This window comes from Rhinolophus hipposideros (assembly GCF_964194185.1).
Source record: "Rhinolophus hipposideros genome assembly, chromosome: 13".
NCBI lineage: Eukaryota > Metazoa > Chordata > Mammalia > Chiroptera > Rhinolophidae > Rhinolophus > Rhinolophus hipposideros.
Window position 1 is genome coordinate 45,523,059 of NC_138059.1, and position 25,429 is coordinate 45,548,487.

General features: G+C 36.8%; 1 protein-coding gene across 3 annotated transcripts in view; it reads right to left on the minus strand.

Annotated features, from left to right (window-relative positions):
* PRKDC (protein kinase, DNA-activated, catalytic subunit) overlaps positions 1-25,429 on the minus strand; it is a 296,326-nt gene that overhangs the window by 102,345 nt on the left and 168,552 nt on the right. For all 3 annotated transcript variants that reach the window (XM_081070672.1, XM_081070673.1, XM_081070671.1), the window contains exons 47-56: positions 19,481-19,618; positions 19,154-19,273; positions 15,223-15,366; positions 13,528-13,679; positions 12,802-12,933; positions 11,543-11,654; positions 2,409-2,533; positions 2,175-2,324; positions 853-1,026; positions 121-219 (exon numbers count right to left, since the gene is read on the minus strand). In XM_081070672.1, the coding sequence (XP_080926798.1) occupies positions 121-219; positions 853-1,026; positions 2,175-2,324; positions 2,409-2,533; positions 11,543-11,654; positions 12,802-12,933; positions 13,528-13,679; positions 15,223-15,366; positions 19,154-19,273; positions 19,481-19,618 (1,346 nt within the window). The remainder of the gene's footprint in view (positions 1-120; positions 220-852; positions 1,027-2,174; positions 2,325-2,408; positions 2,534-11,542; positions 11,655-12,801; positions 12,934-13,527; positions 13,680-15,222; positions 15,367-19,153; positions 19,274-19,480; positions 19,619-25,429) is intronic.

Genomic DNA, 25,429 nt, shown 5'->3' on the forward strand with positions numbered 1-25,429 from the left:
AAATGCTAATGCCACAAATGAATTTCTATAACTGCTGAAAACTGCACTATGCGAGTCTAGAAAAAAAAGTACCCCTAAATTTATTTGTCCTGGCCTAATTATTCCAGGAGGAATACATACTGAAGCCGAAGGTTCTCATCAATCAGTCCTTGAATCAACACATCTTTCGCCAACTTAAATATTTCCTGGGAGCCATCATCTGCTTGACTTTCAGGATCTCTGGGAAAAGTAACAAAAGAACAAAACATTAATACTCCCTTGTATTACTTTTTTCCAAACCCAGGGACACTGTCCAAACTTAAAGTAAAAAAGTCTGGCTTCACCCATGGACCTTTAACTTCCAAAAATCACAGCAGAACCCATTCTCACAGTGTGTATCCTCTAAAACCCTCCTTTAGTGCCTCTGTGAGCCCATCGCCACCCATTCCTCACTGACAATATGAAGGGGCTCATGTGTGGGACAGGAGGAGTAGGTGGTGAGAGGAGGGCTTCAGATGGCTCCCTGGGAATGCCAAGAGGTCCTAGGATGGGCCCAGGTACTATGAGAAGTGGTTTAATGGTGGTCCTGAAGTATGAATATATCTCAACAGAGTTCATTTCTTAAACTTGTCAGATCTTAAAGGGATAACTATGAAAACAAATTACACTTTTAACTGAACCAATAATTTCATGCTCTGAATATTTCCCCCACATATGAGTTAAAATAAAGAAACATTTCAACATAGTAAAATACACTTGTTTTAACTGTTAATCATATGTTAAAAATATTTTATTATAATCTGTTCCAGATTGTTAAAGGCACCCAAATTCTCCCTTAAAAAATGTAATACAAAATGTCATTGTAGAGCTTACCGGTAATTATCATGAATCCACATAAGAATATTATACATTTGTTCCCTACATACTGGAGAAGGATGAGAAATAAATTCTATAACAGGATTCAGAAGTTCTAGGAGTTCTACTGGTTTCAATTTTGCCACCATCTTATAAATTATGTCCAAACACACTTTCTGTCTTTCATCATCTCTATAACAAGGGAGATTTTTAAAAACATACAAATTTAACAATTTTTATTATTATACTTTCAGATATGAACAGGTTAACTTTTTCATATTTGCGCTATTCTGCATTTCATAATTTGTTGTAATAGTTAGTACTACACTTACATAAAAATTATATTCTTAAAAGTAATTATCATGGGTTACATTATTAAAAATAAACAAATTTAACGTGATATCCTGGATTGGATCCTAGCATAGAAAAAGAACATTAGCTGGAAAAATGGAAATCCAAATAAAGTCTAATTTATTTAATAGTAACATACTAATGTTAATTTCTTAATGTTGACAAATGTATCCTGATTATGTGAGATAGGGAATTGGGTAAAAGGTATGCAGAAACTATGTGTACTGTCTTTTAACTTTTCAGTAAATATAAGATTATTCCAAAATCAAAAGTTCACTTTTAAAAAAACCCTGAAAATGTTAAACAAAATAGCTAAATATAAAAACGTTCATGATTTAAAAAATGATTTCAAGTTTTAGGCCATCTGGCATGTCACATAGGGGGACTAAATGTAGTCTGGGTCCCAGATAAGGCATACAACCTGCTTCCTTATTTTATATCTTTTCTTCCTTAAAGCACTTTACACAAAGTAGGTACTCAGTTAATGTTTAAAGAAGGGTATCAGAACACAATGACACACATTCTTTCTTACTGTCACATCACACATTTATCAGCAAATTATCACTATGTAAAAAATATGTATACAGACAAACTGGAAAAGAGTACAGAAAAATAAAAATATTGTAAGTGATCAACAGCATTCTCTTTTAACATTTACTAAAAGATTGTAATTTTGAAAATAAATGAACAATTTTAATAACAACTAAATAATGAAGCCCCTTACCTGGCAAAATAAGTACAAAACTCAAAACCATGCATTTTACATTTGATCCTTAGATAATCCCTCAGATGTAGTCTTCCAAGGTACCAGGTTAGAGGAGGCAGGATGACCAGGTTCTACCCCACCACTTTTTCCTCTCAGGTTCAAATTTAACAAATACATATGTCATGAAAACCTGTGAGTTCTTTCTGAGTTGAAGGAGACAGCTGAACAAATCAATGTTTTATGAGCCTGCTGCATCTGAAAACGAGGCTGGTTTCCTACTCACCTATGTTTCATTATTTGAATGAAATCCTTACTCTTTAACTGTAAATACAGATCTGTTATTTCCTCTGAACGACACAGCACCACTTCCAGACAGAGTGTCTTCATCACACCATGAAATTTTGGCAGCAGGAAAAACACAGTGTTCATAAACCTAACCAGTGGACACAGCCAGTGAGTAGGAGGGCAGTCTTGACCATCTCCCACAGCATGATGTTCACCAAAATCAACACCTTACCTATCGGCAAGAGGAGGGAAGTTCTTCACAACTTTATTCAAGCACACGATAAATTTGTCCTCCATTGTATTCTGATGTTGCTTCAGCTGTTTTACAATCAGTTCACATACAGATTCCGCCAGTATCTGAAACATTAAGTTTCTTTTAAAATATACAAAGGTAGAAACTTACGTTAAGTTTTTGGGAATTGGTTTATCTTGAATATTTAAGTACATTCAAAGAAGTGTTCAGTGCTATCATCCACAACAGTGTTCACAAGGTGAAGCGCCAGGAGCCAAGGGTTTGCGTTAGCCACTGAGTACCACCAGAGGTTCTGGAACTGTGAGTTCCTATGAGGCAGGCCATGGCCATGTGTGCTTTGTGCTGCTAGCACTGGAGGTATCTGGCTCACGTCTGATATCAGATCAAAAAAGATTAGTGCTTCCTTCTGACATTGAAACACTGCCAACAGGTCATTTGAGAACTTGAATTAAAATTAGTGATTAAATACTGTTCAAGACACATTTTATGATGCCAGTGTTCACGTCTCTGGTTAAATATTCACACAAACCAGAATTTTCAAGCAATTTTATGTTAACAGTCCCTATCACTGTCAATCTCCCTATACCCTACTTTCTCTTGATCACGTATTACTACCTGTTATGATAGATTTGTCTCCCCTCACCAAATGCCAGCTTCCTGAGGATGGACTTGGCCTGTCCTGTTCCCAGCTGTATGAGAGCAAAGAGGCAACCAGTGAATACCCAGCACACATAGGTGACCAACATCCGTTAAGTGTCAAAGTTATACGCGTAAAACAAAGTGAAACTAACAATATGGATAAAAGAATAAAGACAAACGTATGCACACACAAACTGATGACTAGAGTCTGTCGTAGGTGCCAAAAGCAGTTTAGTGGTTAGAATATAAGTGACTGTTACTTCTTTATGTTTTTTATTGTTTTCCCAAATTTCTACACAAAATCAACACCATTTGATATTCAGAAAAGAATTATGTGAAGCAAGTGTTTCTCATTCCTATAACACTGGAATTTAAGTCAAGAGAGATTAAACCTGTGATCTGTTGTAATTTGCTCCATACATGGTGGAAATTCAGTATATTATGAACTGATACACAACATTTATGGAGATTAGAATTATGTCATAACAAGATTATTCTGAATTTTTACAATGGTTTATTTTACAAAAATACCTGGTAAGCCCTAAAACAAATAAGTGAAGCTTGATCTTCTCAAAAGGGTCTGTTTCCTTTTAGCTTTATTTTCCTTCAAATCCAAATAAATGCCTAACTGGTGAAATGAGCGCAGTCCAATACGCTGTGTTGCAGTACCCTCAGGACCGCCTGACTTCCCCTAAGTTCTCCTCATCCAGCCTGATAGTGAATGTAGCCCAAACTTCACTTTCTTTTCTTTCAGAAGAGGAAGTGGACTGGAGATACAAATCTGGGAATAACAAACCTATAGGCAGTTTTCTTTTTATTAGGTTCAGGTGTACAAAATAACATAGTGATTAGACATTCATATACCTCAGAAAGGGTTAACCCCCAATAAGTCTATTACCCATCTGATACTGTACATAGTAATTACAATATTACAGACTATATTCCCTATGCTGTACTTTACATCCCATAACTTTTGAAATTAGTGTTGACATTCAATGTTACTTTATATTAGTTTCAGGTGAACAGCACAGTGGTTAGACATTTGTATTATTTATGAAGTGAGCCAGTAAGTCTAGTACCCATCTGACACTATACACAGTTTTTACAATGTTATTGACTATATTTCCCATACTGTTCTTTACATTCCTATGACTATTTTGTAACTACCCTGTTTCCCCGAAAATAAGACCTAGCCGGACAATCAGCTTGAATGTGTCTTTTGGAACAAAAATTAATACAACACCCTGTATTATATTATATTATATTACATTACATTATATTATATTATTAGATCTGGTCTTTTTTTAAAGACCTAGTCTTATACTAAAATAAGACCTGGTCTTATCTTAATTTTTGCTACAAAAGACGCATTAGAGCTGATTGTCCAGCTAGGTATTATTTTCAGGGAAACACGGTATCGATTTTTACTTATGTACACTTCAACTTTCTTATCCAGCAACACGACCCCCATCCAATCTAGTAACTATCAGTTTGTTCTCTGTATGTATAAGTCTATTTGTTTTGTTTGTTCATTTATTCTGTTCTTTAGTTTCCACATATAAGTGAGATCATATGGTATTTGACTTGATTCTCAGTCTGACTTATTTCACTTAGCATAATACTCCTTCGGTCCATCCATGTTATTACAAATGGTAAGATTTCATTCGATTTTATGGCCAAGTAATATTCCATTGTATATATGTACCAACTCTTCTTTATCCAATCGTCTGCTGATGGGCATGTATGTTACTTTGATTTCTTGGCTATTATAAATAGTGCTGCAGTGAACATAAAGTGGTGTATATATCTTCCAAATAAGTGTTTTGGATTTCTTTGGATAAATACCCACAAGTGGAATTGCTGGGTCATAAGGTAGTTCTGTTTTTAGTTTTTGTGGAATCTCCATACTGTTGTCCATAGTGACTGCACCAACTCACAATCCCACCAAGAGTGAACAAACGTTCCTTTTTCTGCACATCCTCGCCAACACTTAGTGTTTCTTGACTTATTGATGATGGCCATTCTGACAGGAGTGAGGTAATACCTCATTGTGGTTTTAATTTGCATATTTCTGATGATTAGTGATGACACCTTTTCTTATGTCTATTGGCAATCTTTATGTCCTCTTTGGAGAAATGTCTATTCATGTCCTCTGCCATTTTTTTATCCGTTTTTTTTTTTTTGTGTTGAATTGTATGAGTTTTCACTAAATGTTGAATAATAACCCCTTATCAGATGTATCATTGGCAAATATCTTCCATTCAGGAGGGTGTCTTTTTGTTTTGGTGGTTTCCTTTGCTGTCAAAAACTTTAGTTTGATGTAGTCTTATTATTTTTTCTTTTGTTTCGCTTACCTGAGGGGAGGTATCAGCAAAAATCTTACCAAGAGAAATGTCTGAGAGTTTACTTACTGTATTTTCTTTTAGGAGTTTTATGGTTACAGGCCTTACATTTAAGTCTTCAATGCATTTTGAGTTTATTCTTGTATATGGAATAAAAAGGTTGTCCAGTTTCATTTTATTGCATGTATCTGTAGTTTCCTCAGCAACATTTATTGAATATCTATCTTTACACTATTATGTGGCTGTTTTTATGCTAATACCATGCCGTTTTGATTACTATAGACTTGTAGTATGATTTAATGTCAGGTATTGTGATATCTTCCACTTTGTTCTTATTTCTCAAGATTGCTGTGGCTATTCGAGGTCTTTTATGATTCCACATAAATGTTAGGATCGTTCTAGGTCTGTGAAAAATGCTATTGATATTTTGACAGGGATGCACTGAATCTATGTATTACTTTGAATAATATGGACATTTTAACTATATTAATTCTTCCTATCCATGAGTATGGTATATGTTTTCATTTATTTGTATCTTTTTTAATTTCTCTCTTCAACATCTCATAATTTTCGGAGTAGAGGTCTTTTACTTCCTTGGTTAAATGTATTCCCAGGTTTTTTTTTTTCTTATGCCATTGTAAACAGGATTGTTTTCTTAATTTTGCTTTCTGATAGTTTCTTAATAATGCACAAAGATTCAACCAATTTCTGAATTTTACTTTTGTAACCTGCTACTTTACTAAATTCATTTATCAGTTCTAACAGTTTTCTGGTGGAAATTTGAGGTACTCTATATAAATTGTTACCCCGAAAATTAGACCTAGCTGGACAATCAGCTCTAATGTGTCTTTTGGAACAAAAATTAATATAAGACCTTAACCCTAATATAATAATATTATATTATATATTATTATATTACATTAATTATATTGTATTGTATTATATTATACCTGGTCTTATATTATAGTAAAACAAGACCTGGTCTTATATTAATTTTTGCTCTAAAGACGCATTAGAGCTGATTGTCTGGCTAGGTCTTATTTTCGGGGAAACATGGTAGTATCCTGTCATCTGCAAATAATGAGTTCTACTTACTCCTTTCTAATTTAAATGCCTATTTCTTTTTCTTGTCTGATTGCTGTGGCTAGGACTGCCAAAAGTATGCACTATGTTGAATAAAGGTGGTGAAACTGGGCATCTGTGAAATGTTCCTGATCCTAAAAAGACCATGTTAGTTTTTGCCTATTGAGTTTGATGTTACCTGTGGGTTTGTCATATACAACATTTATTATGTTAGATATGTTCCCTTTATTCCCAGTATTCTGAGTATTTTTTAAAATCATAATTGGATGCTGGATTTTGTCAAAAACTTTTTCAGCATCTATTAATATGATTGTATGTTTTTTATCTTTCATACGGTTTATGTGGTGTACCACATTCACTGATTTGTGAATATTTTAGCAACCTTGCATCCCAGGCATGCCACTTATCATGGTATGTGATCTTTGTTAATAGATGGCTGAATTTGGTTTGCTAATATTTTGTTGAGGATTTTTGCATCTGTTAACTAGGGATATCAGCCTTGACTTTTCCTTCCTTTTGTTTTTTGTTATTAGTTTCAGATATGTAAAGCAACATAATAGACATTTACACCCCTCACAAAGTATTACACCCCCAATCTACCAGGCTTCTAACATCGAATATAGCTGTTATAATACCACTGACTATATTTCCTATGCTGTACTTCACATCCAGTGACTATACGCTTATGAGATCGGACAATTAAGTTTGTAAACTCATCCTAGGAAAAGTGCTCCATATCTCCTTGCTGAATATCACTATGGTCAACTTCAAAGTACACCCTTTGGGAAGCTGTGCACTGATGCCAGCACCTAATCCACCCTTCAAAGCAATTTTGGAACTCTTTTTCTAAAATGGCCATCAGAGCTGTTGTAGTATTACCCTTGATGTCCTGAATGTCATCAAAATGTCTTCCTTTCACTATTTCCTTTATCTTCGGATAAAGAAAGCATTCATTGGTGGCCAGATCAGATGAGCAGGGAAGGTGTTCCAATATAGTTATTTATTTATTTACTGGCTAAAAACTCCCTCACAGACAGTGCCATGTGAGCTGGTGCATTGTTGTGAAAATGTCTGTAAAAAATGTCATTGATAATTTGATAGGAATTGAATTGAATGTATATATGCGTTAGGTATTATGGACATTTTAATAATATTAATTCTTCCTATCCATGAGCACGATACATGTTTCCATTTATTTATATGTTCTTTAATGTCTCTCTTCAATGTCATAATTTTCTGAGTATGGGACTCTTACTTCCTTACTTCCAAAAGTATTTTACTGGTTTTGAAGCAATTGTGAATGAGATTGTTTTCTTAATTTCTCCTTCTGATAACTTCTTTTTAATGCATAAAAATATGACTAATTTCTAAATATAAGTTTTGTACCCTGCTATTTAACTAAATTCATTTATCAGTTCTAATAGTTTTTTGGTGGAATCTAATAGTTTTTTAATTTCTAAATATAAGTTTTGTACCCTGCTATTTAACTAAATTCATTTATCAGTTCTAATAGTTTTTTGGTGGAATCTAAGCGTTTCTATATAGTATCATGTTGTCTGCAAATAAAGACAATTTTACTTCCTGCTGACCCATCTGGATACCTTTTTCTTGTCTGACTTTTTCTTGTCTGACTGCTAGTACTGGGTAGAACTTCCAGTACTACGTTGAATAAAAGTGGTGAAAGTGGACATGCTTGTCTTGTTCCTGATCTTAAGGGAAATGCTTTTAACTTTTCCCCATTGAGTACGATGTTACCTGAGGGTTTATTCTACATGACATTTATTACGTTGAGACTTGATCCCTTTAGTCCCAATTTAATAACAGTTTTTATCTGTTTAAATGGATGTTGGGCTTTGTCAAATGCTTCTTCTGCATCTATTGATATGATCATAAGATTTTAAAAAAAAAATATTTTATTGGGGAAGGGGAACAGGACTTTATTGGGGAAGTGTGTACAACCAGGTCTTTTTCCAAGTCAAGTTGTTGTCCTTTCAACCTTAGTTATGGGGGGCACAGCTGAGCTCCAGGTCCAGTTGCCATTGTTAGTTGCAAGGGGCACAGCCCACCATCTCTTGCAGGAATTGAACCGGCAACCTTGTGGTTGAGAGGACGCACTCAAACCAACTGAGCCAACTGGGAACTCAGCGGTTTCTCAGCTCATGGTGCCGTGTTCAATCTTAGTTGTAAGGGGCGCAGCCCACCATCCCTTGCGGGAGTCGAGGAGTCGAACTGGTAACCTTGTGGTTGAGAGCCCACTGGCCCATGTGGGAATCGAACCAGCAGCCTTCAGCATTAGGAGCACGGTGGTCCAACCTCCTGAGCCACTGTGCCGGCCCCTATCCATACAATCTTTTTCATTTTGTTAATGTGGTGTATCACATTAATTAATTTGTGGTTACTGAACGAACCCTGCATACCAGGAATGAATCTCACTTGATAGTGGCGTATCATCTTTTTAATGTATTGCTGAATTCGCGTTGCTAATATTTTGTTGAGGATTTTTGCACCTATGTTCATCTATGTTCATTAGGGATATCAGCCTTTAACTTTATTTTTTTTGTAATGTCTTTGTCTGGTTTTGGAATCAGGGTGACAGTGGCCTCGTAAAATGAACTTTGGAGTGCTCCCTCTTCTTTAATATTTTGGAACAGTTTGAGAATAGGTGTAAATTCCTTCTTTTGAATGTTTGGTAAAATACACCCCAAAACCGTCTGGTTCAGTACTTTTTTATGTTGGGAGCTTGTTGATTACTGATTTTATTTCATTAGTAGTAATTGGTCAGTCAGATTTTCTGTTTTTTTCCTGATTCAGCCTTGGAATATTGTATAGTTCTAGGAATTAATCCATTTTGTCCAGCATGTCTAATCAGTTGGCATATAGCTGCTCAAAGTATTTTCTTAAAAGTTTTGTATTTCTGTGGTGTCCATTATCGCTTCTCTCTCATTTCTGATTTTATTTATTTGGGTCCTCTCTTAAATTTGATGAATCTGGTTAAAGATTTGTCAATTTTCTTTATCTTTTCAAAGAACCAGTTTTTCATTTCTGATTTTTTTGTATTGTTTTATTTCTTCTATAATCTTTATTATATCCTTCTTGTATTCACTTTGGGCTGTTTACCGTTCCTTTTCTACTTTCCTTCCGTGTAAAGTTAGGCTGTTTATTTGAGATTTTTTTCGTTTCTTTGAGGTAGGTCTGAATTGTTATGAATTTCCTTTTTAGGACTGCTTTGGCTATGTCCCATAGATTTTTGGTCATTGTGTTTTTATTTTTGTTTGTCTCAAGGCATCTTTTCATTTCTTCCTTGATATCACTGTTGACCCATTCATTACTTAACAGCATGTTATTTAGCTTCCGTATGTATATTTTAGTTTTTTTTCTTGTAATTGATTTCTAGTTTCATAACACTGTGGTCAGAGAAGATGCTTGATATGATTGCAATCTTCTTAAATTTACTGAGACTTTTTTGTGGCGTGACATTTGGTCTATTTTGGAAATGTTCCATATGCACTTGGAAAACAATGCATGACATGATAAAAAGAAATACAGTGAATGTTTAAATTTTAAAAAATTTATTACAGCAAAAGACACATTGCCATTAATCCCCCTCACTTCAAATACACTTTCCCCGTACGTCTCTGGTGCCTCTTGAGTTGCTGCTCCTCCACCACAGCCCAGGTGACTGTTTTCAAGCGAGTGTGTGTATGGGTCCTTAAAGAGGATGTCTGGGTTTTCAGCCACCTTCTGTCTCACCTGGACACACAGACAGAGTCCTCGCTAATTTTCAGTGCCAGATACTGTAGGGACTCCTCTTCCTGGCATAGGATGTCTTGGCTGGGAAGCCCAGTGTGGGGCTGTGACACTGCCCTCTTCAGCGTGGACCAGTGCCACCAAGCTGTCCCTCCCAGTGCTCAACCACTACCTTTGGATTTGAGGTCAGCTGGTTTCATGTCTCTGCCCCACACCAGTCTCGATGTGGCCTCTTCTTTATATCTCCTAGTTATATGTGTTCTGTTCAGCTAGTCTTCATATGTTTCTTGAAGTTGATTGTCATAATTTAGGTATAATTTTAATGTGATCCTGGGAGGTCGCAGGGGTAGCATTTACTTATTCCACCATTCTAGACCTTCTCCTATAATCAGTTTTTAAAGCCATGATGCTGTAGGATCATCAGGGGAACAGTGAAATAGAAGACCACTAAAATCAGAGCTATGGAGGTGGCCCGGGAAACACATAGCTAAGGGAGAAGAAACTGTCACGGAAGTAGGACGAAAGCTGAGAGTGTCCTTGAAAATGTGACAAAAGGGAATCAAGGAGGACTTATCAACTGAGTCATTGTAAATGAACTGCAACAGAGAGACCTAGCATAAGCACCTTCTACAATGAGTGACATTGTTTTTGGAGGCTCCAAAATATATAGCATTCTATTAACATGTGAGAGGAGAGTAATGTAGCACTATACATTCTGTGACACTATTTTCAAGTGTCATGACATGTTATTTCCATGCAGTTATATATACATCTTTAATAATTATGTTTCATCGAAAACTATAGTATTCTGAATGTGTACTACGCTTAATAGTTCAATTCGGTTCTTCTCACAATGCTATAAAATGGACAGGGAATAGAAGAAGGAAAATGGTTCTCTTTAAAGCAAACTCTCCTGTTTAATAGCTGTATGAGGCCAAAGATTGGAAGTAGAAAATTTCACTAGTTTAACATAGCCCTAACAGCAGCAGGTATCTACCTGGATAATTTTCTCAAAAAAAGGAAATGCAGAGACAAGTTGAAAGGAATAAAAGCTGGTTAAATACTCATATCCTGACTTGTACATAAACAGTAAGTTACCAATCTTTAAATGTTTACCAAATTTCAAAGTGTTTAAAAAAGTCATACATCCTCTAAAACACTGAACACTGTACAGTAGAAAAGAGAATAAAATATTAATGCAGAATGCCCACTTTAGTTTCTTACAGTATAGAAGATATAAGTGTCAAGTATCATGACAAATCAAAATTGAAAAAGCATTTTAAAATTGCACAACATACTCACATTTTTTTTCTCAGTAATGTATCGAAGAATAAGTCCCAGAACTTCTGCCGCTGCTGCATATACCTCTTTATACTTTGCAAAGGACATATTATTGACCAAAGCTTGAAAGTATCTATAACAAATATAGAAAATTAATATGCAGAAAATCCACTGTTTGACATCAAATTATAAAAAATTTACTCCTCGTGACATATTAATAGCACAAACTGAGAAAATATGAAACTTAAAACGTGTTTGAATTATTTGTGTGAATATATACATGAAGATGTATTTAAGGCTCTGCTGTCATGACCAGAAAGGCACATGATAGTTGATTGACTCATACAGAACCTGCTGTAGTCAAAGCAAAACACATGCTGAATATTATAAAACTATAGTGAAAAAGGAGCTATTATCTAAGCTTATGACTTACAGACTCCCTCTTAAAGCCATCTACTATAACAGAAGACAATAAAATAAAGAGAAAGAGAGGAGCATGAGCCCACAGACTTCACAGAGGGACTTTTAACTTTGAATCCCCCAGTGGCTCTATAAGGTTTTCCCTGGAGAAAATCAAAGCTCAAACACATAACTTATGTAAAAGTAAGTGGGTTGAGCAACACATTTGTCTATGATACTAGGCGACTAGTGGGGAGGACCAACCAGACAGCGTGGTACACTTTCAAAGAAATGCAAAAAGCATGGAGGGGACATGCTAAAATTTATAAGTAACCATGATGTGAACACAGACTTTTCAAAAATCCTAAAATAGTAGGACAATGACTAGTAGGACACCTTTTAGTGATGTTACAAAATTATCTCATTAAGTCTCCTCCCTTTCACACGTCATGTCTGTATCCACTCCTGCCTCCGAAGGATCCTGATGGAGGGGAGCAAGGTGACTGCAGTTATGCCAAGGAGCGCAGTAACAGGGCAGACAGTACGAGTCCCAAGGGGTTCCTGTTCATGGTCATGATCCTATAATATATGGTCTCAAGGAGCTCATGTTGTTTTTAAGAGATAAATGTTAAAAATGTCAGTTTAGAAAATAAGAAAATATTTAACACGTCTTATTTGCCAAAATGTACATGAAAAAATTACACTAATTAAAAAAAAAACTTACCTACCTCATTCACTCCACTACTTATTAAATTTAGGTAAAAATATTTTTAACATGGGTTCTGGCCCTTAAATGTACATAATTGAACCATACTCCAGTCTGTTTCCAATTCAGAAATACTTTAACGTAAAAAGAAATCAAAGCAAAAACTGATACTTACTTTATACTCTCTATGCCACATTTCGGGTCATAGGGAGGCAAGTTATTGGCCATTACAATGCCTAATAATTGAATTCCTACTGAATTGTCTTTAGAATTAGGATCTTTACTGGAAAACTTTTCGAATATTAATCTGAAACATAAGAATAAATGTATAGATTATCGTATAATAAAGTAAGAAGCAGGAAGACAAATATAAAAATTTCTACAGCTAATTTTCAGGGTAAGAAATACTTTTTGTTTTCCCATATCTAACACTCTTCTTGCTAATACTCTGTTCACATTCAGGTTATTCTAGCTTTGGAGCATAGGCAGTTTTCTATCTTCCTATAATTATTTGACCAAACTCCCCCTTAGTTGGTAGTAAAATCTTTTGAAAGTTTTAGTTTGCCTCAGGCAGTACTAAAAGGGATCAGAGAAAAGTTCTACATTCTACTCCTGGGCTAGTACAATAAAGAGTGAAGTGTGTCCCACATGCCCAGAGGTGAACCTAGAGACAGGGCAGGGGCTACCTGGAGGCAATGACATGCTCAGAAATGCTTCTAGTGTCAAACTCTGGATGTTATGATTTTATGAATAGCAATATTATACCCTTATAAATGAATTCTATTTCAAATTATATTATTCCTTCTGTCATTTCAAGCAATTAAATTTCATTGTAATCATTATTTACAACATTTTACATTTTAAAGTTTTAATAATACTGTAAAATCTAGTAAATTTATACCTGTAAGGGATGGATAAACAATCCTTCCAGCATTCAACAAGGGTTTTTATAATTTCAAGGTTGTGACTAAACACAGCTCTTCTTTGATGAAAAACATGCTTCATTAGGAAATGAAGCAATCGATTTGCTAACACTTCATCTTTAGGAATCCCCTGAAATGGTACAGAAATTCTATATTAATATGTAGCATTTCATTCTGAAAAAGCATTGTTTAATCCAAAAGTTCATTATAAAAACAATGTGACATTCTACTGAGGAGGCTGTCTCCTTGTTAAAAACCTATGTGTGATTTTTCAGGTTCAACCTTCGGCCATTACAAAGGTGTTACCCAATAGGTCTCATAGGGGAAAATTGGTTTCCTTACACCAGGCTTGAAACACAGCCAGGACACTGCAGTCTCAAAGGGTAGTTGCAGTCAGACATTCAGGCCCCCTATTTGGTCATGCTCTTGCATATATGTGCATTCCTAGCCCAGGCACCTTCACTCCTGGGTACCTCTGCTGAAAACCCCTTAATGAGGGTAATAAGGGCAACCTTGAAAACACGCTTCCCCACTCTGACTCAGTACTCAGTGCTTTTTGACTCCTCACACTCCTTTTGTCCCTCACACTCCTTCCAACAGCAGGGTCCAATAAAACTGCTGGAACCTTTAGTGTGTGGTTCCCTCAACAGGAAGATGACCCCCAGATCTGGTGCTGATTCACTTGACCCTTGATCAGTATGCTATTTCATGGGGGGAAATGGAACACTGGAGTCAGCACTTCCTCTGGTTTTTGCCTCTTGCTTACACTATTGCAATGAGTTTTTTGATTAAAGTCTTCACTGTGACTTTCATTTTGGCTTTAATCAGCTATTCTGCCACCTAAGCAGTTCAGCTTTGTCAAGCTTAACTGCTCTCCTGACATCTAAATGAATCTTTTCCAGTGGTTCCTAAGTTAAACTAAACAGTCTCTTAATTTTTTTCAGGTTATTAAGCAGCCTATAAATTATTTTATCACATTAAAGCTGAATCTAAATTTAGTTTACTGCAAAATGAGAGGCACACCTTGACACAAACACATGTAAAAGCTCTATGTACATACATTATGTTTAATAAGGACCGTTTCCAGGATATCCTTACATGAAAACTTTTACACATTACTGTTAATGTTTTCAAACGAACAGGCAAAATTCCAACACACACAAATCTATACTGGTGAATGTCACAAGCTTGCTTAAGTAGAACAGTGTCATTCATCTAAACAAGTGTGACAGCAATCTCAACCATTATAGATCAGTCAACACTGTGTAAGTAGATAGGCTGGTAAAACAAATGCCAAAAAATCCAGGGACTTTACTCACAGCAGTTTTCAGAACCTCACATTCAGAATCTACTGACATTTATTCAACACATACTTTTAATAAACCAATTAGCTAGTATTCAAGCTCATAGCAGGTGAAGAGCAACAAACAAAACAAATACCCAAGAGCTTAAAAAAAAGTTCAGAGGAATTATTAAAAGCAGACAAAAGAGAACTAAAGCAATATGAGACCATTTAGTACAGCAGTACCAAAGCAACATGCAACATAACAATTAATGCTAAAAATGAAGACTCTAAGTCATTAAGAGGAGCTTGAATTATTTATTATATGCTCTACTTAGGATATCAGCAAAGAACTGATAGACTACTACATAAAAGATGTATCCATTCTTACTACAGGAGTAGCTAATCCTGTCCATGAAAGAACAGTAACCACTATCTCAACCACCATATAGTGAATTCCTTCTCCTCCATTGTTTTCAGAAACAATCAGCTGTAGCAAGGGGCTAAGCCAGTACTTCGCATAAGGACGAAAGACCTAGAAGAGAATTTAAAAGTCAAATATCAAAGAACTGTTCTGAATAACCAAAATATTAATCCAGAAACATATCCTCCATCAGCTAAAATTTTATATTATGAAGTGACCTAAATCCAAATTTCAACAATTACCCTGCTTAATCAGATCAGATGTTCTGTTGAATTTTCTTCTCATGGGTTCTGGAAACCACAATTCAACGGAAATGAATTCATTATTGCTGTTTTCTTTGCTTAAAACCTTTCTGATATAACTATGCTCATAGAAATCAAAATCAAAGTATTCTATATCAACTTTGTCATATCTGAATAAATGCAGCTCTAGAGAATTCTAATTTTATTTTATGCCAATGCATCAAATATATGAAAAATGAGAATATGCAAATTAGGTAGATACATGTGGCTATTTTTTTCATTTCTTCTTGTATTATGGAAATCATTCTCTTGTAGACTTCTTATACCCAAGACTCTAAAATCTAAATGAAATGTATCTATATACTAGATTCCATTTAATTTATTTTAGAAATTGCTATTCTGATGCAAAAGAACAGACTAAAGTATAAATCAAGCTATTTATTTTCTTAACCTTTGCCGCCTTGTTTTTTAAAAAAATTACGTTTCCTCAGGGATTGCTCATCTACTTTCATAGCTTAAATTGGTGTTGTATCAAGTCTTTTGTTTATCACCCATAAGTAAAAATGTTTGAACACTCTCAATGTGTGTGTATTGATTTTTCTGTCAATTATAAATACAAACTTCTTTACTATATTATTAAAAATAACTAATAGATAAATTTAAAGGTTGAAATTTGAAACAACCAAAATATCCTTCAATAGATGAATGGATAAAGAAGTTGTGGTATATATAGACAATGGAATACTATTCGGCGTTAAGGAAAGATGATATAGGAGCATTTGTGACAACATGGATGGATCTCGAGAGAATAATGCTAAGTGAAATAAGTCAGACAGACAAAGCAGAGAACCCTATGATTTCACTGATATGTGGTATATAAACCAAAAACAACAAAAGAACACGACAAACAAATGAGAAAGAAAAGAAAGACACAGACAATAATTTAGTGGTTACCAGAGGGTAAGGGGGTGGGTGATGAGGGTAAGGGGGATCAAATATATGGTGATGGAAGGAGAACTGACTCTGGGTGGTGAACACACAATGGGATTTATAGACGATGTAATACAGAATTGTACACCTGAAATCTATGTAAATTTACTAACAATTGTCACCCCAATAAATTTTTTTCTTTTTTTTTATTAAATTTATTGGGGTGACAATTGTTAGGAAATTTACATAGATTTCAGGTGTACAATTCTGTATTACATCATCTATAAATCCCATTGTGTGTTCACCACCCAGAGTCAGTTCTCCTTCCATCACCATATATTTGATCCCCCTTACCCTCATCACCCACCCCCCACCCCCTTACCCTCTGGTAACCACTAAATTATTGTCTGTGTCTATGAGTTTTTCTTTCTCGTTTGTTTGTCTTGTTGTTTTTGGTTTATATACCACATATCAGTGAAATCATAGGGTTCTCTGCTTTGTCTGTCTGACTTATTTCACTTAGCATTATACTCTCAAGATCGATCCATGTTGTCACAAATGCTCCTATATCATCTTTCCTTAACGCCGAATAGTATTCCATTGTCTATATATACCACAACTTCTTTATCCATTCATCTATCGAAGGACATTTTGGTTGTTTCCATGTCTTGGCCACCGTAAACAAAGCTGCAATGAACATTGGAGTACACGTTCTCTATAGAGGAATGCTTTCAGATTTTTTGGGTAGATACCCAGGAGAGCGATTGCTGGGTCGTATGGTAATTCTATTTGTAATTTCTTGAGAAACCTCCACACTGCCTTCCATAACGGCTGCACCGGTCTGCATTCCCACCAACAGTGTATGAAGGTTCCTTTTTCTCCACAGCCTATTGAACACTTGTTACTATTTGTCTTATTGATGAAAGCCATTCTGACTGGGGTGAGGTGATATCTCATTGTGGTTTTCATTTGCATTTCTCTGATGATTAGCGACGTTGAGCATTTTTTCATATGTCTATTTGCCATTTGTATATCCTCTTTGGAGAAATGTCTCTTCAGGTTCTCTGTCCATTTTTAAATTGTCACCCCAATAAATTTAATAAAAAAACATTAAAAAAAAAAAAGGTTGAAATTTAAAAAATAAATGTAAACCCAAGTTCTAATCTTTCTTCACAAGACAACAGAATGTTTTGAACATCCCCTTCTGGAAACCATTGCCCATTCTCAAGCTCCAGATATCATTCTCAAGCTCTAGATATGCACAATGATATGCACAATGATGATGATCATTCTCAAGCTCCAGATATGTACAAAACTCCAGGGACATCTCTCAATGATGTCTGAGAGGCACCTCGTATCCACATGTATGAATACATTCAGCAGGCTTAGTTGTCAAACCCAGCTACCAAGAAATCATCCAAAAAACAAAGACACCAATTCCTTTTTCGCTAGCCATCAAGTAAGCACTTAAAAGAATGTGAGCTAGAAATCACATGTGACCCTGAGTGTGATGGGTTGAACTGAGTTCCCCAAAAGAATGTTGAAGTCCTAACTCCCAGTAGCTGTAAGTGTAACCTTACTTAGAAATGGGATCTTTGAAGATTATCAAGAACAGTCAGTGAGGGCCTTAATTCAATGAGTGTCTTTATCAAAAGGGTAAATTTGTACTTATGAAGACAGACGCAGAGAGGGAAGACAATGTGAAGACTAATGGAGAACACGATCTACATGCTGAGAAATACCCGAGGCCACTATAAGCTGGGATAGAAGCCTGAAACAGATTCTCCCTTACAACTTTCAGAAAGAACCAACCCTACCAACACCTTGATTTCAAACTTCTGGTTTTCAGTTTCTGTTATTTAAGCCATCTGTTTTTGTGGTACCCGTTATGGCAGCCCCAGAAGTTAGAAATCAAGCATGACCCTGAGGAACATAGGCTCTACTGCGGTTTCAGGTCAGCACTCTCAACCATTTCTCAATGGCCTTGTGGCCTTCACTTCACATCTGCAGTGCTGCCTAGAAGGACTTTCTGTGGAGCCAAGTGGATCATGTCACTCTTCCTAGCACCCTTCAGTGGCTTCCTGCCACTCAATGAATGAGCTGGACCCTGAAGGCCTGGCTCAGCTTCCCTGCCCCTCAGACATGTAGCCACGCCATTCCCACTTTCCCTGTGGACCTGTGTCCATGTTCTGTGCAGTCAGTGCAGCTGTGTTTGGCTGTCAGTGGCTGTCTCTGTTCACACTGCTGCTTCCATGTAGAACGTCAACTCACACTGCTACTTTACAACACTTAGCTCACGGGCTTTCTAGAAAGTCTGTCCTAACTCCCACCAGTGGAAGAGGCTCCTTACCATCACAGTGCTACACGTAGGCCAACATATAAATTCAGCAACTATCTAAGATATTCAGGTAATTTTCATATAGAGTCAACGGGAATAATTTTACCACCTTCTTTGCTACTATGAGCCAAGAGAGTTGGCAGCTATAATGAAGTTGCTAACACATATACTTAGAAAAAGATCACTTCTAACACAACAAACGTCAATTCACATATTTTAAATGAAAATGATAAAAGAATGATGTTGAACAAATAAATAAATATGGTTGGCTAATTTATTTAGAGGAAAAAAAATGTCATGCTCTGTTCTTTTACGTCTTTCTTTGTTGTGGGTTTAAGTAGATGCATATAACTGCAAAGAATATTTAAAGACATAATAAATTACTTACTTCTTCCGTATTAATAACAAGTCTTGCTAAGAAGAGACGAATATTTAATGATACCGATGAATTTCCTAGTTTGTCATGAAGAAATTTCATCCACGGAGGAAGATTTCTTGGCACTGAACCCTGAAATGATACTCTCAAAATTACCTTTAAAAGAAGCATAAAATAACTCCATATTTTGATGAGACAATAATGACAAAGTAAAACAAGAACAACAAAATCATGCTTATTTGACATGGAATTTGATTTAGTCTTCGATATTAAATATTCATTCTTAATATGATACCAATGAATAGTTTTGAGACAATATAAGATTAGCAGAAGAAAGACCTCTTCTCCTTTAGGTAGAATCTGATTTCTCTGCATGTGCTTAATAAGGGCTGTCATGGTTGCCATACATTCATGTTGATTGAGTTCATCCATCTCTAACTCCAGGATATCATCTTGAATCATGGGGTCTTTATGCTCCTAGGAAAAGGGAAGAATCCGATTATGCAGAGTACACTGTTAAAATTTCAGTGTACATGACATTCTGATTTTTTGGGCAATATCATTAAACACACACTTAGGTAACAATGATAATTTGATAATACTATCAACTACACTTGGAATGTTTTCTTATTAAACAACTAAAAATAAACAGGACCTCATATCTTCTTTATATTCTAGGAACGTATTTCCCACCTGACCTTGTCCATGTGGTCACTCCCTAGGGGTTATACTGAAGTCATAGCATCCACGCAGACATGTGCTGCTTTGTATAAACACCAAGATCTTTTCAAATGTGCATGTCTTGGAGTTCCCAGAACCCTTAATACCTTGAAAGCAATAGTCTCATGATTCTGAGTTGACACTTGATGGAAAAAGTAGAGCTACTGAAGTATAATTATAAATGTTTATTTTTCCCTCAGCAAACTGAAAAAAGTTTTCCTTGAAAATCTTTGTAAAGTCCTTAGTTTGCCTCGAAATTTTAATTAATAGAACAAATCTCTTAAACCATTCTTGATCCTCAAATTCTCAGAAAATATAGCAGCGATAATCATTTTATAAAGGTAATGATAAACTGATGTTTGCCATACATTTACAGTAAATTAACACACACACATACACCCTAGGGTTGAATGCAATCTGTCTGGTATTTTCTAGTACAGATCACTCCCAGGAAAAAAACGACTTGAGAAATCCTAAGAGGAAATTATTGGAAAGTTAAAAGTTAGCTTGGAGCTATTAAGAGATTGCAGAGATTTAATAGAAAAAGGAATAAAAATAGCCCTAGAAAATTTTGTAATTCTATCTGCCCTGGTAGTAGGAACTATTCCAGAATGTCACTTCCCAAGATAAACAGTATTTGAAAATGTAAACTCCTCTTACAACCATTATGCCCATGGTCTATTCTCTGAAATATAATGGATAATTTCTATAAATTAGGGATTTTAGAAATTATAGGAAACAGTCATATTTTAAAAAAAGAAAAACTAAGTAACATTGAAAGAGCAAATTTTATATATAATCAGGGTTATGACATACTCAGTGAGACATAAAATCAATCATAGCAATTTTAATGTCCCTTTTTCCTTACAACTGGTAGGGTGTCAAAGAAGTTAATCACGATATTTAACTGTATTTAGATGTACTCAACATTTTTACTCAGAATCATTGTATCTCAAGATGCTCCTCACAACCAGATAAATTTTAAACTGGAGACTCAGGTCATGCAATCAGATAGAAGGCATAAGGAGTGAACCCAAGATGTGGTGATGTAAATGGCCTATAATGAAGTCTCACTGGACAATGCAACCATAATAGAACAAAGTCACACATTTTTATTAACCAGCACAGATGCATGACATAATTTTGGTGAAACTAATGAATGGGCTCCCTTTGAAGCATTCATTAAAAAAGAGAAACCAACCTTAGGCGCAACATAAAGCACATCAAATTCAACTTTAAAAACACATGACTCCTCCCTCCATCCTCAGGCAAAAAAACCACTGGGCAGATTGCAGTGGGGAGAAAGATATCTGGCAATGTCTGGGAGGCAGAGGAGAAACAGAGTGGGGTACCCACCATGTATTTGAGGGCTCACTCCAGGAACGCATCAGTATATGGTGGAGGGCAAAAGGGTCAAGGTGAAGAGGGAGTGAGTCAGTGAATATCAGAGAAACTGGAAAGGGCCAAAGTTTGAAAGAACCCTGGATGGGAATCAAATGTATCTGTGAGACCTTGTGATGTGCATGTATGGACTACGTGAGTAAATAGGTGAGTAACACAGTTCCCATCTATGTCCGTGAGAAGGCTTGCAAGCAGCTGTCTGCTATACTCTACCCACAGGAGCCAAGGCCCCTTAGAGAATCAGCCCATTCCAAGGCTGGGGCAGGGAAGAATTAGACCACCTATGAACATTACCTTGTGCCAGCAAGTTAGGAATTGCACAAAGAATGACAAGAACATGTCAAAAGAACAAAGAAGCAAGCATGAAGGGATTCTCACAGGCCAAACCTGGCACAATCTGAGCATTAAAATAAATGATAACTCACTGAATAAAATAAGAATCCAGATCACACTGATAAAAATTAAAACAAAATAAATGGGAAGAAGAGAAAGCTCTTCAGTATGGTAGAAGGCCACCTAATAAATGAAGATGTAGAGCTGGAATTAAAAAATAACCATTTTACAACTAGCATAGTAATAACTAATTTAGAGAAAAGACACCAATGAACATTAAAAACTAGTGGGTGAAAGTGGGATGAGGAATGACATCTCCCACCAAAAGGAGGTCAACATCTCTCTCACAAGAACACAGCATCGCTTTGTCATATTCCTGCTCAAATTCCTAGTCTACTATTACTAAGGAAACATTGGATAACCACTATTGTACTACAAGGCGATGGCAACTGGGTGCATGTTGTGGGATCTTCGCGCTAGAGAAGACTTTATCAGATAACAGGCAAACCCTGAGTGACATCTCTGGGTGAAGGATGCACAAGAATTCTTTGTACTACTCCTGTAAATCCTGTCGATTAGAAATTTTCCCAAAATTCAAAAACAGCATGTCACTTGTCAATGAAAAAACATTCAGCCTAACCAAAAGGTCACAAGAGTTTATTTGTGCCAAACTGACAACAGTTGCCGGAAAGCAAAATCTCAATGGATTGAGAAAATGCTCCACAAAATGGCAGTTTGCATCTTGTATTATATGTAGAATCAGAGGAACAGGGTTACATGAAATTCATTCGTGGTAGCTTAAGGGGGTGGAAGAAAGCAAAATGTGGACATCTCTGGGATTGAATAAAAGTAAATTGGAGAGACAGGTATGTATTTTATACAGCTGAGTACAGGACAGTCAAAGGTTCACTTTTTAAAGCAAATAGAGATGGTAATCAGGGGACAAGAATAATCATGAAGGATTCTGTAGTTTCCTGCTCTGGACCTTAAAAGGGATTACTGACATTCCAAGGATGTTATCTTAGGTGCAAAAAGACAATAGACAGGCTAACTTAAAGTAAGGATGGACTTTATCAAGAAAGCATCACATTACCATATAAAAACGGCTACATGAGGTGAGCTCTTGAAATCTCCCCTGGAATTTACAAAAAATTGAACAACTGTAATTCCACAAAAGACTCCCTGCACAGCAGACAGGCAAGACTAAGAGACATGCAACAGAAATTACCAAAAGGTGGGAAAATTGGGCGAACATGGGAGGTGGGAAAGGGGAAGTACTGAGAAGTAGGTAACACGGACAAAGAACACAGACCTAGGTTGGGGCTCTGAGCTCACTGCGTTCTGGAACTACCGCAGCCACGGGACAAGGAAGAACTGGGACTGCTAGTGCTCCACTTATTGCCCCAAGTCCGGACTAAGGGATCAGCATACACAGCTGAAACCAACGCTCATGGTGGCTCACAGCAGAGACCTCAGGGAAAATACTGGCGGAAGAAGGGTGAAACTAGCAGTTTAAGCTTTCACTGCTAAGCAAAAACTGGAAGGTTTAGGCACTGAACGTAGCTGCCCCCAACTCACCCTCCCAGTGCTAGAAGCATAATGGTAGCAGTGTCAGATCAAAAGAACAGAAAATTTGCAGTTCTGAGAACTGGTGCTAGAGCCACTGACTCCCAGCCCAACTACTTCCAGCAAAGGGGAGGGAGCCTTGGGTGTAGGACTGGCTGTGGTTGTGGTTGCAGAGATTGCTCTGGTCCATCTCTCACAATCCAACACACCCTTGCCCCCAATCTATCTGAGTGGATCCCTGCAGGAGTAAACAGAGCCACTGAAACACACAGGCTCTGATTCTGGAGCAGGAAGAGCTTTGGAACTTCAGAAATTCTCCACATCCCCCCATGGAGGCGGTGCCCTGTGACCCAGGCGAACTGTTCACAGAAGAGAAGCTCAGCTTCCAGTGAATCCTGCCATGGTGTGAGAAGCCAAAACAGTGCAGAGAAAATAAAACAATACAGCCTGAGAGAGAATAAAAGGTTGCAGTCGGAGAGAAAATAAAACATCCTACCAACACCTACAAGAAAACAACAGAAAGACCACTTATTTTCAACCTGTGGCAGAACCCACTCTTGTAGATGCCTAGGAAGATCATTAACTGTCAAGGCAACAAGTCAATTCAGAAAGAAAATGAAAAGTCTCCAGATAATGAACTTAAACACAGGGAAATATGTGACTTAAATGACAGAGAATTCAAGACTGGAGTTCTTAAAAAACTCAACGAGATGCAGTAAGCCACAGACATAGCTCTCTGCTTTCAAAAGCTCAGAAATATCTCCCTCCCGCCACACACACACACACAAGAAGTGCCCTAAGAATCAGGAGAACTGGACACAGGGCTGGTGGTGCTACTCTCAGTGTGCACACTTGCAGAGAAGAATAGAAACTGCACTGACTTTGTAAAAACTACCAACCAGACCCCTCAGCCCCATGCATCTAAATCTGCAGTCCCAAAGTCACTCTGGGCACCAGGTGACCAGCTCTGCCTGCACAATACACAAAGGACTCTTGGGTATAGCAGAGGATAACCTGGAGATTACTTGGTGGGCTTAAGCCAAGACTGGCGCTGCTTTTTGTTTTGCTTTCTTTTGTTTTGTCTTTATATCTTTGCCTGTGTTGAGTGGGGGTTGTTGGTTGTTTTTACATGTGAATGTATTCGATTTTTTCTTTGTTGTTGTTATTGTTGTGCTTGGTTATTTGCTTTGTTCTGAAATTACCCTACCAGGGCCCATCTTAAGAGGTACAACATTCAAGGAATCCAGAGGCCAACTCCAGACCAAACCAGAGCATTACCCGGATTGACCTACAAGTCACACACCCATAGGGAATTCTCTACAGGCACAAGAGCCCATAGAGGCCAAACCACATTTAGGTGGTCAACGCTCACATAGCAGAACACCCTGCGGTAGGCAGAGCCAAGTCTCACAACTAGTCAGCGTAGGAGTTAACCCCGTCTACTCACAATTGAAAAGCAATTAAAGATCTTCTTTAATAGGACAATATACACAGCACAAGACTCACCTTTGGAGCACACACAGAGGAGAATAACGAAGTAGTGCAAGCCAAATATAAAGGACACATACTACATAAGATAACCCAGCAAGAACTAAAAACTCTAGGGGATCTACCTAACACATAAAAGCAAACCCAGAGAGTCAGCAAGAATGGGGAAACAAAGAAACATGTCCCAAGTTAAAGAACAGAAGAAAATTCCAGAAGTGGAACCAAATGAAACAGAGGTAACCAACCTGTCATAGACACAGTTCAGAACACTGATGACAAGAATGTTTAAGGAGCTTAGAGACGACATAAAGAAGGATAGAGAAATCATAAAGAACAACCAGTTAGAACTAAGAAAGGATGTAGAAATCTTAACGAACAACCAGCTAGAACTAAAGAACACAATTACCGAAATTAAGAACTCACTTGAAGGAATGACCAGCAGGTTAGATGAAGCAGAGGATCGAATCAGCGACTTAGAAGACAAGTTAGCAGAGATCACCCAAACAGAACAACAGAAAGTAAAAGAATAAAAACAATGAAGATGGTTTAAGAGAACTCTGGAATAACATCAAGCGCAACAACATGCACATTATAGGAATACCAGAAGGCGAAGAGAGGAAGCAAGGGATTGAGAACATATTTGAGGTAATAATGTCTGAAAACTTCCCTAACCTGATCAAAGAAACCAACATACAAGCTCAGGAAGTGCAGAGAGTTCCAACCAGGATAAACCCAAAGAGGTCCACACCAAGACACATTTTAGTTAAAATGGCAAAGCTT